Source organism: Bombina bombina, chromosome 2 (assembly GCF_027579735.1).
Source record: "Bombina bombina isolate aBomBom1 chromosome 2, aBomBom1.pri, whole genome shotgun sequence".
NCBI lineage: Eukaryota > Metazoa > Chordata > Amphibia > Anura > Bombinatoridae > Bombina > Bombina bombina.
This window is the reverse complement of record NC_069500.1, coordinates 415,124,511-415,141,830: the sequence shown is the minus strand read 5'-3', so window position 1 is coordinate 415,141,830 and position 17,320 is coordinate 415,124,511. Positions and strand designations below refer to the sequence as shown.

The 17,320-nt window shown below is 38.7% G+C and overlaps 1 protein-coding gene across 1 annotated transcript in view; it reads right to left on the bottom strand.

Annotated features, from left to right (window-relative positions):
- Positions 1-17,320, bottom strand: part of PPIL2 (peptidylprolyl isomerase like 2) — a 294,121-nt gene that overhangs the window by 223,782 nt on the left and 53,019 nt on the right. Inside the window, exon 5 of the mRNA XM_053701935.1 lies at positions 7,287-7,338. Coding sequence (XP_053557910.1) covers positions 7,287-7,338 — 52 coding nt within the window. The remainder of the gene's footprint in view (positions 1-7,286; positions 7,339-17,320) is intronic.

Here is a 17,320-nt window from a genome sequence, read left to right as displayed (position 1 = left end):
TGTGAACATTTGTTTGCTATTTTTCTCGCTCACGATACTGACCCAACTGGGAAACATAGACTTTTTGTTAGAAACTGTATTTACGATATAAATTGTATCTAACAATATATCCTCCTGTTTCTTATATAATATCAAGTCCTATTTGTTACAAATGATTGTTTATTGTATTTTTAACCCCGCCATTGGTGCCGGCACCTTCTAATACTTGCTTCTGTATTTTATTTACAATTAAATTTTTATTGTTTTATTAGACTTGGTGTACTATTATATATAGTCTCCTCAGAGGTATATCATCCATTCAATTTGTATATATTTTCCAATTCAATGCTCCATATACCTCTTTTTTACATCACACAAATAGTTCACTTTGAGAATACAGAGCACTGCCTCTACCACACCGGAACATTGCAAAAGACCAAACTCTAAGCTGTTTTAGCGCTACCCTTATTCTGTCTTTTTTAGTTCCACTTTTTTGGGTCGGATATAGGAGATATTCCGACCTTATGGTAAGCTTATTAGAGTGAGAGTGTTTAGCATCTTTAACTTCACTTCCTTCTCTACTATGTGAAATAGGGCTGTGTTTACTCTTCTAGCTGCCTCTCTTTAGACTTTGCTCCAGCATTTCTATACATGATTTGATCTTTTTTTCACAATAAAGTTAGTTGGTAACAGTTATCCTGTGATGTGCTATGCTTGGTGCCTTTCTTGCTTATATTTATTTTCTATGAATATGTAATTTGTACTCTAGGTCATCTTATAAATGGCTATTATATATATATATATACACATATACATACATATATATATATATATATATATATATATATACAAAATATACAGCACACAGATTGTAACAAACAGGAATTTAAAACACCTATTAAAATATTTGGCAGTGAGATTTAGAACTTGCCCAATTGCCTGTAGGGTATGGTTTGTATGTTTAGTCACTCCGCCCAAAGGTTCTTATATACAGGGCGTGCTCATGCATGCTTCAAGCATGCCAAATATCTCAAGCACGCAGTTTATCTGGGTGGAGGCTGGATTATCCACATTTCTAAAGAATCAAAAAGTAATTGTTATTCTACTAAACAGTGTATGTATGTATGTATATATATATATATATATATATATATATATATATATATATATATATATATATATATATATGTGTGTGTGTGTGTATATATATATATATACACACACACTCTAACTATATATATATATATATATATATATATATATATATACACACACCTACATACATATATTATACATATATTATACATATACACACACAGTCATTTAGTCTGCCCTATCTGACGTACAAGCATAACTGCCAAAATACCCCTATGCAAATAGCATTTCTTTCTTTCCCCCTATTTCTTTTAATTTCCTTAATGTATGTATCCTCATTACGTCTATTAGGAGTGCATTCCTAGTATTCCTTTATCTCTCTCTTTTACTGTAATTTAAAAAGTCTGAAAATTCTGCGTATTCTAGTTTTAAGAACACATGGCATATATTTGTCCGCAATTGGCTTTAGAATAGATAAGATAACATCAAAACAAAGCATGTTTTGTTAACATAATGACAGTGGCTGTGTCCAGAAGGAAATCTGTATTGGCTCCTCCAAATAAGGTAAATGGTGGGAGTGGGAGTTTGACTATTAAAAAACAAATGCAGCAAACAAAGGGCTCCATCTCCACATACAAGCTGCTCGCTCTGTGTAATTCATACAAGAAGTCCTGTGAACCAGCACAACTGTGGATACTGCACGAGTGACAGAGGTATACTGCTTTACCCCAATGTAAATTCAAAGTCCAAGGAGTCACTAGCACTGTAGAGTTTTAAAAAACTTTTATTGGAAACACTGATTAAAAGCGATGTTTCGAGTATTCACCCCTTAGTCATGCTATAAATGATACATATTGAACATTCACCTTTTAAACATTATTTGGCGCCAAACATTTAAAAAAAATCGTTTCGGGCCCCCTCTACTGGTAAAAAGGTCATATAACATCTTTACTTGCATATATATATAATTTAAAATACTTTGTATATAAAATTGTTGGATGGTTAGCAATATGTTACATATTTACAAAAATTGCTGTAATGTCACACTTTGGTGTCATATATATTGAAAGTGGCTCATTAGTTATATCACTGAAGATACGTTGCTGATTATATCACAAAGATAGTTATTGTTTAAGAAAGTTAAGCACATAGATCAAATTCAATTAAGGAGCTTCAATATGTTGATATGATTACAGTATATTATACCTATAAAAAGAAAGTGAGATCAAAATCTCTATTAAGCCCCTTGGGATGCATAGTGTCTAACTTGTGGATCCACCACATTTCTTTTTGCTTAAGAAGTTTTTCTCTGTTTTTTTGTTAATGAGATTCAATGGGTAACCTCTCTCTAAAAATTGTTGTCATCTCTTTGAGTCTTAGGTTCTTATCAACATTGTTACTCACTATTCTCTGCACTCTAAGTAATTGGCTCTTAGGTAGTGAGTCCACCAATCTTTTGGGATGAAAACTGTCATATTAACAATGTATTCCTATCTGTTTCTTTGTGATATAAATCAAATTTTAATGTATTTTTACCTTTTGACACCCTTGTGTCTAAAAAGGTAACTGACTCTTCACTGAAAGAAAGGGTACATTGTAACCCCCTAACCGCCGAATTGAGTTCACTAACAAACTGTTCCAGGGTTTCAATGCTGCCCCACCAAACGCCAAACACATCATCGATATAGCGACACCATATCGATCCGTGCTGTTTAAACAAATCACTCTCATATACTATTCGTTCTTCGAATTCATTCATATATAGGTTGGCGTAAGATGGGGCAACATTGGAACCCATGGCAGTTCCCTTGACCTGCACAAACCACTCATCCTGGAATAGGAAAAAATTCCAGTATAGGATTAGACCCAATAGCTCCTCAACAAACTGACATTGTGCCTTAGTGTATCTCCCACTCACCATGAGCGTTTTATTCACTATAGCAATGCCTGTCTTGTGTTTAATTGATGTATATAGGCTTTTCACGTCCATGGTGAATAGGAGATATCTATTGGATGCAAATTCTGTGAGTCTAGCTTTTTGCAAGAAATGTCCCGTATCTTTTATGTAACTAGACATCTCTGCTACCAAGGGTTGTAATAATTTATCAAGATGTTTGTATATGCTGAATTTATGCAAGAGACTATAGGTCTTCCTGGGGGTCTCTTAGGGTCCTTGTGAATCTTTGGGACTGTGTAAAAAATTGGCACACAAGATTTTTCTATATACAGATATTTGGCCAACTTTTTATCAATGATTCCACATGCAACAGAATGATCTAAAATACATTTAATCTCTTTTTGTATTTTTGACAATGGATTGGTTGAAATCCTTCTGTATGTATGTGGATCATTTAATTGATCCAATATCTCATGGATATAGTACTTTTTATCCATAATTATGGTGGCTCCTCCCTTATCCGCCCCTTTAAACACAATTTGCTCATTCTTTTTGAGCGATTGTAAGGCCAAATTATCACTTTTGAAAAAATTTGTGTGTTTATTCTTGTCAACACCTGTTAAATTCTATATTTCGGCTTTAACATGTAAATGTTTAACCTCTTTCTCTACCAAATCTATAAATGTGTTGATACTATGGTTGGTAAGGTTTGGGTTAAATATACTCTTTTTTCTAAGGCCCACATCTCATAATGATAACATACTTTTATTTGACATATCAGTAATTTTAGATGGTACATCGTGTGTCTCTTTACCAAAACCAAACTTTGAGCTTGATATTTCGGTATAGTCTCTGAAGGTCTTTTGCTAGCTCAAAAAAAGTCTGTATTTTGGGACGGACAGAAGGAAAGTCCCTTATTGAGAACATGTAGTTCACCCGGTGTGGGTGTGTAATGCAATATATTTACCACTGTGTTCTGTGGGGCTATTAATCCTTGCGCTTGATCCTCCGCTGAGACTTCCTTGCCTGCTCCTGTCGACTCTGTGTTGTTAAATCTTTCTTGGAGACTCCACTTGCGATGTTTGCGGCCCCCCCCCCCGGCGATATTGCTGCTGTCGCCGCCGCTCTCTTTCAAAGGGGATGGTGTAGCTCCATTTGATGACGTATCAAATCGACTTGAGGCGCTCGTGTCACGTGACTGTTGGTTCCTTCTCTGATAGGCTCTTCTTCGCGATGCATACTTGTTAGTTGATTGGTAACCCTGGTTACCATAACGCCATCTATAGACTTTTCCAAGCCGGTAGTCTTCCTCGTCGTGTTGAAATTTGGCTCTCTTGGTCTCTGATCACCTTCTGCTCCATTGTGATTTTATCATTAATCTGTGTCATCGACAGACATATACACACACAATATATATCTATATATCACACAGAGAAAGTCCAGCACTGACTTACAAGCTCTCAGCTAAGATTAAAAGCAAAAATGGAAAGGTTAGTTATCGCATTCGTCAAGGTCCCTTCCAAAACCGGGGTCCCTAAAAAAGCCACACAATGCAAGCTCTCAATCCAACAAACTGGGAACAAGTGAAGGGTGCACAGGCTAGGGTGATTACATAAGCTTGTGCACCCTTCACTTGTTCCCAGTTTTTTTGATCGAAAGCTTGCATTGTGTGGCTTGACGAGGTACCTGAGCTTGTCCCATTTGACCAAATGCGGTAACTAACCCTTCCATTTTTGCTTTTAAACTTAGCTGAGAGCTTGTAAGTGAGTGCTGGACTTTCTCTGATGTGTTTTATTAATTTGTTTTGTATTTTTCCCTATGGGCCTTGCACCCAGGCCTGTCTGGGGTTAACTGCCTGTGACTCTGGGGAAAGCACAGCTTCCTGTGAGTGCCAGTGAACAACCAGGGCTGAGCATGTTGCAGGGTTATAGGATGTGTACCCAGTCCAGTCAGAGTGTAGTCCCTTCCGTGTTTTGTGTGTGTATATATATATATATATATATATATATATTTTAGTAAAGCACACTCCCACCTTCAAACTCAGCTAGCAGGGTCCAGGCAAGCAAATTATAATTCATAGATATCATGCACTCATTGGGTTTGTGCAAAAAAGTGCATTATTGGAACAAAAAAAAGTAGTAACGTTTCGGGGAATTTTAGATCTCACCCCTTCATCAGACTAAGTGAAAATGTGAACAACAGACAGACAGTGTATTAAACAGGTGCTAAACCCCGCCCCTAATCAGAGAAGAACCGCCCATATACATAATCATGTGAATCATAAAGTTATAAACAATGCAATACTTATTGTATATCTATACATAGAAGTACTCTCAATGTAGATAAATCAGTAAAATAAATACATGCATAAAGTGAATGGATAATTAAATTGGGCAGTATAAGTGCACAAACTGAAATAATATGTTAATATAGTGATACTTTTAGTCAGAGCTCACATACGTATTGCCTTATCTCTAGCAAAGTACATTCTTTTTTTTCTACAGCCTTGTGTAACAAGGATGCCCTCTTTTCTCAGGGATTCCTCTCAACTGATTTATGAATTGATAAAGGGACAATATACATCAGAACCAACAAGCTTATTAGTAACAGCTGATGTAAGCAGTTTATACACCTTCATACCACATGAGCTAGGAATACGAGCAGTAAAAAAAAAAATAACTCCTTAAGATACCATACATTGGCCCCCCAATTGACTTTCTGATGGAGATAGTGACTTGTTGCCTCCAGATGAATTATTTCAAATTTGAAACAAAATACTATCTACAAACATCTGGTACGGCAATGGGGTCTAACATGGCCCCATCGTACGCCAACATCTTCATTGAGGAATATGAACTGGAAATCATGAGAATTATGGATAAACCACAGGTATCTATGTATCGTAGATACATAGATGACTTGTTCTTTATATGGAATGGGACAGCTCGAGAATTAGAAAGATGGTTTGAAGAACTGAATACATTACAACAGCCGGTGAAATTCAAACTACAGTATCATGATGAACGAATTGAATTCCTGGATCTGATGATTTACAAAGATGAAGATAGGCTAGCAACTACACTATACTTGAAACACACAGACAAAAACTCCATCCTCTATGCTCAAAGTGCCCATCCAAGGAGCTTGATTAAAGGGACACTGAACACAAATTTTTTCTTCCGTGATTCAGATAGAGCATGAAATTTAAAGCAACTTTCTAATTTACTTCTATTATCAAATTTTCTTCATTCTCTTGGTATCTTTATTTGAAATGCAAGAATGTAAGCTTAGATGCCGGCCCATTTTGGTGAACAACCTGGGTTGTTCTTGCTGATTGGTGGATAAATTCATCCACCAATAAAAAAAGTGCTGTCCAGAGTTCTAAACTAATAAAAAAGCTTAGATGCCTTCTTTTTCACCACCCGGCTGATTTTACTGACCACATGGCTAAAATTTAAACCTGGCCACTGACAAATTCCCCATAGCTCAAATCATGTCAAGCTGAAACTGTGTGTGAGGCTGCAGCTATGGGAACCTGCACACTAAACACAAAGGTTAAGACGAACGCCCCTCTTTTTGACTATCATTTATTTAAAAAGTGACAGTCTACTTTATTTTTTTTATTGTTTAAAAAGATAATCGCCTTTACTACCCCTTCCCCAACATTGCACAACCAACATTGTTATATTAATATACTTTATAACCTTTAAACCACTGCCTGTGTCACTGCAGGCCGCCTCTTAGTGCAGTTTATTAACTTTTCACAGCCAGATACTGCTAGTTACTGTGTGCCATACAGATAACATTGTGCTCAGTTTTGTTGAGTTATGCAAAACCCAGCACTAATTGGCTAAAATGCACGTTTGTAAAATGAGATAAGGGGGCAGTCTGCAAAGGCTCAGATACAAGGTAATCACAGAGGTAAAAAGTATATTAACATAACAGTGTTGGTTATGCAAAACTGTAGAATGGGTAATAAAGAGAGTAGCTATCTTTTTAAACAATAAACATTTTCAAGTAAACTGTCCCTTTAATTAATAGTAGAGTGGTTGTAAAATAGAAAGTAACTTGACGATATCCTGTCCATCTCACAAACAGAAGACGAGATGTAACACAAAAGTTGCATGATGCAAAAAATCCTGGCGACCCCCTTTTCGTTCTAGAAGCTTCAACTTAAAAGTATTTTACTCCTTCCCACCCCTGTATATAATGACATGGTTTGGTAAACGTATCAGTGAAACATATCAGTGTCATAAAACAGATTAGTGAATGTTTGCAAAACGCAACAAGGGCATTTTTTTATAACTTGGCTCACCTCCCCTGTGATAGGGTTTGTGCCGTATTTCTTTATCCATGGAATGATGCTCCTGTGTGAGAGGAAGCAAAAAAAATAAATAGATATAATTATCCAGTTACTTTAAAAGCATCATAAGTGATGAAGTCACGTTATTGTAATTATTCACCATAATCTCACACAGTTTAATTGTAAACCTTCTTAACAAAGTCACATAGCAGATGCACACCTCCTTGCAATATCCAGTGCTAACATCCTGACTAGATGTATAAAGCTCCTCTATAATAGGATGCAGCCAATGAGTAATTTCAGGTAAAATATGTTCATTGTAGGGCTGGGCGATATGGGGAAAAATTAATATCGCAATTTCGATTTTATTCGCAATTTATTTTTTAAAAGATAACTGTTAAACTGTACAGAATCTTAAAGTACATATTTCTCATTGTTCAATGAAGGCTAAGAGCATTAAAATACAAACAACAAAACTAGTTTAAATAAAAATAACTGTAGGTATTTCCTGGTACTTAAAGAAAAGCTATAATGTACTCCTTTTATTTATTGTATGTGTACACTTTAAAAAATAAATGTAACTCAGAAAAAAAGCAAAATCAGATATAGCTTAACACACACACACATATATATATATATATATATATAACATCCCAACTCTCCAGGAAGGTCCGGGAGTCTCTCGCATTTAAATAGCGGCTCCCTGACACCCACAAATGACATATAATATCCCGGAATCCAGATAAAAGTACCCCGCCATATTTATTAATGGGAAAACAATCCTTATGAGCTGTGTAAAGCGTCCCAGTTCAAATATGGCCGCTATGCGTTCCAGTTTCAAACACGTGTGCATTCCAGTACAATGTTTTACCCATAGTGCTCTAGCGTGATCGGAACCCTCAGACAAAATTGTGAAGCCAGGTTTTAAGGGACGGAGTACTATCAACCCGTCCACGTCCAGCAGTAACCCAGGTCTGTCAAAAAATCAGCACACACTGCATAATAGAGAGACACACTGATGTGGCCATGTGTTAAATAACCAATGAACAGGGGAGAAAATATAGCAGACGGCCGGTTTCTGTAAGTGTTTGTGTGTAGTTAGAGAGGGATGAAAAAAAATACTGCCAATATACAAATTGAGAGGACAGCTCTACTCTAAGAGTAGAGCTGTCCTCTAAATTTGTATATTGGCAGTATTTTTTTTTCATCCCTCTTTTTTTGGGGGGGGGGGGTACCTCCCGGAAATGAGTGTTTGCAGGTTGGGATGTCTGATATATATATATATATATATATATATATATAAATAAAATACAGTTCATAAATATATACATTATTATTTTTTTAAGGGTTGCGCGATTAATCGCGGATGTGGTTTTAAACCACGATTAATCGCTGCGGTTTTAAAACCACGAGAGTATGCAATTTTTAAAAAAATAAATAAATCTTCAGATCGTCATGAAAACGGAGGCGGAGTGGGAGGATGAGAGGCGGACCAGTGTGCAGCTGTGGGCGGACCTGAGAATGCCCGCGAAATGGCCATTTTGGAAGAGATTGAAGAGTGTGTGGGAGTCATCTGAGAGAGTTGTGGCGGTGGTCAAGCGGTGGTACAGCTCAAAGTTGTGAGAAATAAAGTGAATATTGTAAAAAAAAACTTTAAAGTGCCTTACTGATTTTTTTTTTTTAAACTTCTGCAACGCTTAACATTGAGTTTGATTACATATTACAATCATACAATATATTTTATTTATAAATGTTCATTAAGGGTTGCTTGTAGGATGTATTGAGAAGTGAATTGTAAAATATAATATATTCAACATAATGTTACCAAAATATATATAAATAATATCTACTACGTACTGCTTTCTCTCTCTCATCTATCTAGTAGATAGATTATAGAGGATGAATGATATATAGAGTTACTTACTAGATAGATAGATGATAAATGTAATATTATATTTATTATTTATATTTATTTAATATATAATTTAGAAGAGTCAAGTGTAGATTCCCAGAAGATAGATCATCAATAGTAGTACACAGTTGTGCAATGCACAACAATTTTATTTTTTTAAAATATTTTTTCTCTAATTATAAGTGTTAATTTTTATGCTCCAAGAGTGTATTGGACATTGAGAAACATGTACAGTAAGACTCTGTAGCGTTAACTCAACGTTTTATTGAAAAATTAAGGTGTTATAGAAATTTTTAATAAAATTGCGATTAAATTGCAATTTCCCCCCCATATCGCACACACATACATATACGGTATATACAATCACATACACACACACAGGTGTATGTGTATACATATATACACACATACAAACACACATACAGTTGTATGCAAAAGTTTAGGCACCCCTGACAATTTCCATGATTTTCATTTATAAATAATTGGATGTTTGTATCAGCAATTTCATTTTGATCTATGAAATAACTGAAGGACACAGTAATATTTCAGTAGTGAAATGAGGTTTATTGGATTAACAGAAAATGTGCAATATGCATCAAAACGAAATTAGACGGGTGCATAAATTTGGGCACCCCAACAGAAATATTGCATCAATATTTAGTAGAGCCTCCTTTAGCAGAAATAACAGCCTCTAAACGCTTACTATAGCCTGTAATGAGTGTCTGGATTTCTGGATGAAGTTATTTTCTCCAACATTGGTGTGTCCGGTCCACGGCGTCATCCTTACTTGTGGGATATTCTCTTCCCCAACAGGAAATGGCAAAGAGTCCCAGCAAAGCTGGTCACATGATCCCTCCTAGGCTCCGCCCACCCCAGTCATTCTCTTTGCCGTTGTACAGGCAACATCTCCAAGGAGATGGTTAAGAGTTTTTTGGTGTTTAAATGTAGTTTTTATTCTTCTATCAAGTGTTTGTTATTTTAAAATAGTGCTGGTATGTACTATTTACTCTGAAACAGAAAAGGATGAAGATTTCTGTTTGTAAGAGGAAGATGATTTTAGCAGACAGTAACTAAAATCGATTGCTGTTTCCACATAGGACTGTTGAGATGAAGTAACTTCAGTTGGGGGAAACAGTTAGCAGACTCTTCTGCTTAAGGTATGACTAGCCATATTTCTAACAAGACTGTGTAATGCTGGAAGGCTGTAATTTCCCCTCATGGGGACCGGTAAGCCATTTTCTTAGTCAAAAACAAACAGAATAAAGGGCTTATTATGGGCTAAAAAACTGGTAGACATTTTTATGGGCTAAATCGTTTGCTTTATTTGTGCATATTATTCAAATTTAGGCTAACAATTGACATTTATAATCTTGGGGAACGTTTATAAAACGGCAGGCACTGTATTGGACACCTTTTTCAGTCAGGGGGCCTTTCTAGTCATAGACTGAGCCTCATTTTCGCGCCATTAATGCACAGTTGTTTTTTGAGAGCAGGGCATGCAGATGCATGTGTGAGGATCTAAGAATCTCTGAAAAAGCTTTTAGAAGGCGTCATTTGGTATCGTATTCCCCTCAGGGCTTGGTTGGGTCTTAGCAAAGACTGTATCTGGGACTGTATAGGGGTTAAATTGAAAAACGGCTCCGGTTCGATTATTTTAAGGGTTAAAGCTCTGAAATTTGGTGTGCAATACTTTTAAGGCTGTGGTGAAAATTTGGTGATTTTTGAACAATTCCTTCATACTTTTTCACATATTCAGTAATAAAGTGTTTTCTGTTTGAAATTTAAAGTGACAGTAACGGTTTTATTTTAAAACATTTTTTGTGCATTATTGACAAGTTTAAGCCTGTTTAACATGTCTGTACCTTCAGATAAGCTATGTTCTATATGTATGAAAGCAAATGTGTCTCCCCATTTAAATTTATGTGATAATTGTGCCATAGCGTCCAAAGAAAGTAAGGACAGTACTGCCACAATTAATGATATTGCCCAAGATGATTCCTCAAATGAGGGGAGTAAACATGATACTACATCATCCCCTACTGTGTCTACACCAGTTTTGCCCATGCAGGAGGCCCCTAGTACATCTAGTGCGCCAATACTTATTACCATGCAACAATTAACGGCTGTAATGGATAACTCCATAGCAAATCTTTTATCCAAAATGCCTACTTATCAGAGAAAGAGCGATTGCTCTGTTTTAAACACTGAAGAGCAAGAGGACGCTGATGATAATTGTTCTGTCATACCCTCACACCAATCTGAAGGGGCCATGAGGGAGGTTTTGTCTGAGGGAGAAATTTCAGATTCAGGAAAAATTTCTCATCAAGCTGAACCTGATGTTGTGACATTTAAATTTAAATTAGAACATCTCCGCGCACTGCTTAAGGAGGTGTTATCTACTCTGGATGATTGTGACAATTTGGTCATTCCAGAGAAATTATGCAAGATGGACAGGTTCCTAGAGGTTCCGGTGCCCCCCGACGCTTTTCCTATACCCAAGCGGGTGGCGGACATAGTAAATAAAGAGTGGGAAAAGCCCGGCATACCTTTTGTTCCTCCCCCTATATTTAAGAAATTATTTCCTATGGTCGACCCCAGAAAGGACTTATGGCAGACAGTCCCCAAGGTCGAGGGGGAAGTTTCTACTCTAAACAAACGCACTACTATTCCTATCGAAGATAGTTGTGCTTTCAAAGATCCTATGGATAAAAAATTGGAAGGTTTGCTTAAAAAGATTTTTGTACAGCAAGGCTACCTTCTACAACCAATTTCATGCATTGTTCCTGTCACTACGGCAGTGTGGTTCTGGTTCGAGGAACTAGAAAAGTCGCTCAGTAGAGAAACTCCATATGAGGAGGTTATGGACAGAGTTCACGCACTTAAATTGGCTAACTCTTTTATTTTAGATGCCGCTTTGCAATTAGCAAAATTAGCGGCGAAAAATTCAGGGTTTGCTATTGTGGCGTGCAGAGCGCTTTGGCTAAAGTCTTTGTCAGCGGATGTGTCATCCAAGACAAAATTACTTAACATTCCTTTCAAAGGTAAAACTTTATTTGGACCTGATTTGAAAGAGATTATTTCAGACATCACTGGGGGAAAGGGCCACGCCCTTCCACAGGATAGGTCTTTTAAGACTAAGAATAAGTCTAATTTTCGTCCCTTTCGCAGAAATGGACCAGCCTCTAATTCTGCATCCTCTAAGCAAGAGGGTAATGCCTCACAACCCAAACCAGCCTGGAAACCAATGCAAGGCTGGAACAAGGGTAAGCAGGCCAAGAAGCCTGCCACTGCTAACAAGACAGCATGAAGGAGTAGCCCCCGATCCGGGACCGGATCTGGTGGGGGGCAGACTCTCTCTCTTTGCTCAGGCTTGGGCAAGAGATGTTCAGGATCCTTGGGCGCTAGAAATAGTTTCTCAAGGTTATCTCCTGGAATTCAAGGAACTACCCCCAAGGGGAAGGTTCCACAAGTCTCACTTATCCTCAAACCAAATAAAGAGACAGGCATTCTTACATTGTGTAGAAGACCTGTTAAAGATGGGAGTGATACACCCAGTTCCAATAAAGGAACAAGGAATGGGATTTTATTCCAATCTGTTCGTAGTTCCCAAAAAAGAGGGAACGTTCAGACCAATTTTGGATTTGAAGATCCTAAACAAATTTCTCAGGGTACCTTCGTTCAAAATGGAAACTATTCGAACGATTCTACCCACCATCCAGGAAAGTCAATTTATGACTACCGTGGATCTAAAGGATGCGTACCTACATATCCCTATCCACAAGGAACATCATCAGTTCCTAAGGTTCGCTTTTCTGGACAAACATTACCAGTTTGTGGCTCTTCCATTCGGATTAGCCACTGCTCCAAGGATTTTCACAAAGGTGCTAGGGTCCCTTCTAGCGGTTCTAAGACCAAGGGGCATTGCAGTAGTACCTTACTTGGACGACATTCTAATACAAGCGTCGTCCCTGTCAAAGGCAAAGGCTCATACGGACATCGTTCTAGCCTTTCTCACATCTCACGGATGGAAGGTGAACAAAGAAAAGAGTTCTCTGTCCCCGTCTACAAGAGTTCCCTTCTTGGGAACAATAATAGATTCCTTAGAAATGAGAATTTTTCTGACAGAGGTCAGAAAATCAAAACTTCTAAGCTCTTGTCAAGTGCTTCATTCTGTTCCTCGTCCTTCCATAGCGCAGTGCATGGAAGTAATAGGATTGATGGTTGCAACAATGGACATAGTTCCTTTTGCACGAATTCATCTAAGACCATTACAACTGTGCATGCTCAAACAGTGGAATGGGGATTATACAGACTTGTCTCCAATGATTCAAGTAGATCAAAAGACCAGAGATTCACTCCGTTGGTGGCTGACCCTGGACCATCTGTCCCAGGGAATGAGCTTCCGCAGGCCAGAGTGGGTCATTGTCACGACCGACGCCAGTCTAGTGGGCTGGGGTGCGGTCTGGGAATCCCTGAAAGCTCAGGGTCTATGGTCTCGGGAAGAGTCTCTTCTCCCGATAAACATTCTGGAACTGAGAGCGATATTCAATGCTCTCAGAGCTTGGCCTCAACTAGCAAAGGCCAAATTCATAAGGTTCCAATCAGACAACATGACGACTGTTGCTTATATCAATCATCAAGGGGGAACAAAGAGTTCCCTGGCGATGAAAGAAGTGACCAAAATAATTCAATGGGCGGAGGATCACTCCTGCCACTTGTCTGCGATCCACATCCCAGGAGTGGAAAATTGGGAAGCGGATTTTCTGAGTCGTCAGACATTTCATCCAGGGGAGTGGGAACTCCATCCGGAAATCTTTGCCCAAATAACTCAATTATGGGGCATTCCAGACATGGATCTGATGGCGTCTCGTCAGAACTTCAAGGTTCCTTGCTACGGGTCCAGATCCAGGGATCCCAAGGCGACTCTAGTAGACGCACAAGTAGCACCTTGGACTTGCAACCTAGCTTACGTATTCCCACCGTTTCCTCTCATTCCCAGGCTGGTAGCCAGGATCAATCAGGAGAGGGCCTCGGTGATCTTGATAGCTCCTGCGTGGCCACGCAGGACTTGGTATGCAGACCTGGTGAATATGTCATCGGCTCCACCATGGAAGCTACCTTTGAGACAGGACCTTCTTGTTCAAGGTCCATTCGAACACCCAAATCTGGTCTCCCTCCAACTGACGGCTTGGAGATTGAATGCTTGATTCTATCAAAGCGTGGGTTTTCAGATTCGGTGATAGATACTCTGGTTCAGGCCAGAAAACCTGTAACTAGAAAAATTTACCATAAAATATGGAAAAAATATATCTGTTGGTGTGAATCCAAAGGATTCCCATGGAATAAGATAAAAATTCCTAAGATTCTCTCCTTTCTTCAAGAAGGTTTGGAGAAAGGATTATCTGCAAGTTCTCTAAAGGGACAGATCTCTGCTTTATCTGTCTTACTACACAAAAGACTGGCAGCTGTGCCAGATGTTCAAGCATTTGTTCAGGCTCTGGTTAGGATCAAGCCTGTTTACAGACCTTTGACTCCTCCCTGGAGTCTAAATCTAGTTCTTTCAGTTCTTCAAGGGGTTCCGTTTGAACCCTTACATTCCATAGATATTAAGTTACTATCTTGGAAAGTTTTGTTTTTGGTTGCAATTTCTTCTGCTAGAAGAGTTTCAGAGTTATCTGCTCTGCAGTGTTCTCCTCCTTATCTGGTGTTCCATGCAGATAAGGTGGTTTTGCGTACTAAGCCTGGTTTTCTTCCTAAAGTTGTTTCTAACAAAAATATTAACCAGGAGATAGTTGTACCTTCTTTGTGTCCGAATCCAGTTTCAAAGAAGGAACGTTTGTTACACAATTTGGACGTTGTCCGTGCTCTAAAGTTCTATTTAGAGGCTACTAAAGATTTCAGACAAACATCTTCCTTGTTTGTTGTTTATTCTGGTAAAAGGAGAGGTCAAAAAGCGACTTCTACCTCTCTTTCCTTTTGGCTTAAAAGCATTATCCGATTGGCTTATGAGACTGCCGGACGGCAGCCTCCTGAAAGAATCACAGCTCACTCCACTAGAGCTGTGGCTTCCACATGGGCCTTCAAGAACGAGGCTTCTGTTGACCAGATATGTAAGGCAGCGACTTGGTCTTCACTGCACACTTTTGCCAAATTTTACAAATTTGATACTTTTGCTTCTTCGGAGGCTATTTTTGGGAGAAAGGTTTTGCAAGCTGTGGTGCCTTCCGTTTAGGTGACCTGATTTGCTCCCTCCCTTCATCCGTGTCCTAAAGCTTTGGTATTGGTTCCCACAAGTAAGGATGACGCCGTGGACCGGACACACCAATGTTGGAGAAAACAGAATTTATGCTTACCTGATAAATTACTTTCTCCAACGGTGGGTCCGGTCCACGGCCCGCCCTGGTTTTTTTAATCAGGTCTGATGAATTATTTTCTCTAACTACAGTCACCACGGTATCATATGGTTTCTCCTCTATATATTTCCTCCTGTCCGTCGGTCGAATGACTGGGGTGGGCGGAGCCTAGGAGGGATCATGTGACCAGCTTTGCTGGGACTCTTTGCCATTTCCTGTTGGGGAAGAGAATATCCCACAAGTAAGGATGACGCCGTGGACCGGACACACCGTTGGAGAAAGTAATTTATCAGGTAAGCATAAATTCTGTTTTCGACCATTCTTCCTTGCAAAACATCTTCAGTTCAGTTTGATGGTTGCGGAGAATGGACAGCCCGCTTCAAATCACCCCACAGATTTTCAATGATATTCAGGTCTGGGGACTGGGATGGCCCTTCCAGAACATTGTACTTGTTCCTCTACATAAATGCCAGAGTAGATTTTGAAAAGTGTTTTGGGTTGTTGTCTTGTTGAAATATCCAGCCCCAGTGTAGCTTCAACTTTGTGACTGATTCCTCAACATTATTCTCAAGTATCTTCTGCTATTGAGTGGATCCATGCGACCCTCAAACTTTAACAAGATTCCCAGTACCAGCACTGGTGCGACGCGCCACAGCCACACAGCATGATGGAACATCCACAAAATTTTACTGTGGGTAGCAAGTGTTTGTCTTGGAACGCTGTGTTCTTTTGCCGCCATACATAACGCCCCTTGTTATGACCAAATAACTCAATCTTTGTTTCATCAGTCCACAGCACCTTCTTCCAAAATGAAGCTGGCTTGTCCAAATGTGTGTTTGCATTCTTCAAGTGACTCTGTTTGTGGCGTGTGTGCAGAAAAGGCTTCTTCCGCATCACTCTCCCATACAGCTTCTCCTTGTGCAAAGTGCGCTGAATTGTTAAACGATGCGCAGTGACACCATCTGCAGCAAGATGATGTTGTAAGTCTTTGGAGGTGGTCTGTGGGCTGTTTTTCACCGTTCTCACCATCCTCTGCTTTTGGCTCTCTGATATTTTACTTGGCCTGCCACTTCTGGCCTTAACAAGAACTGTGCCTGTGGTCTTCCATTTCCTCACTATGTTCCTCACAGTGGAGGCTGACAGCTTAAATCTCTGCAATAGCTTTTTGTAGCCTTCCCCTAAACCATAATGTTGAACAATCTTTTCAGGTCATTTGAGACTTGTTTTGAGGCCCCCATGTTGCCACTCTTCAGAGGAGAGTCAAAGAGAACAACTTGTAATTGGCCACCTTAAATACCTTTTCTCATGATTGGATGCACCTGTCTATGAAGTTCAAGGCTTAATGGGCTTACCAAACCAATTGTGTGTTCCAATTAATCAGTGCTAGGTAGTTACAGGTATTCAATTCAACAAAATGACAAGGGTGCCCACATTTATGCACCTGTCTAATTTCGTTTTGATGCATATTGCACATTTTCTGTTAATCGAATAAACCTAATTTCACTACTAAAATATTACTGTGTCCTTCAGTTATTTGATAGATCAAAATGAAATTGCTGATCCAAACACCCAATTATTTATAAATTAAAATCATGGAAATTGTCGGGGTGCCTAAACGTTTGCATTCAACTGTGTGTGTGTGTGTATATATATATATATATATATATATATATATATATCAAATTTAATAGCGGAGGGGACGCAATTGCTATGAGCTTAAACAAGGAGTAACCAACCAGTTTACTTCTAGGCTAATACTGGTATGGTCTAGAGTATATCAA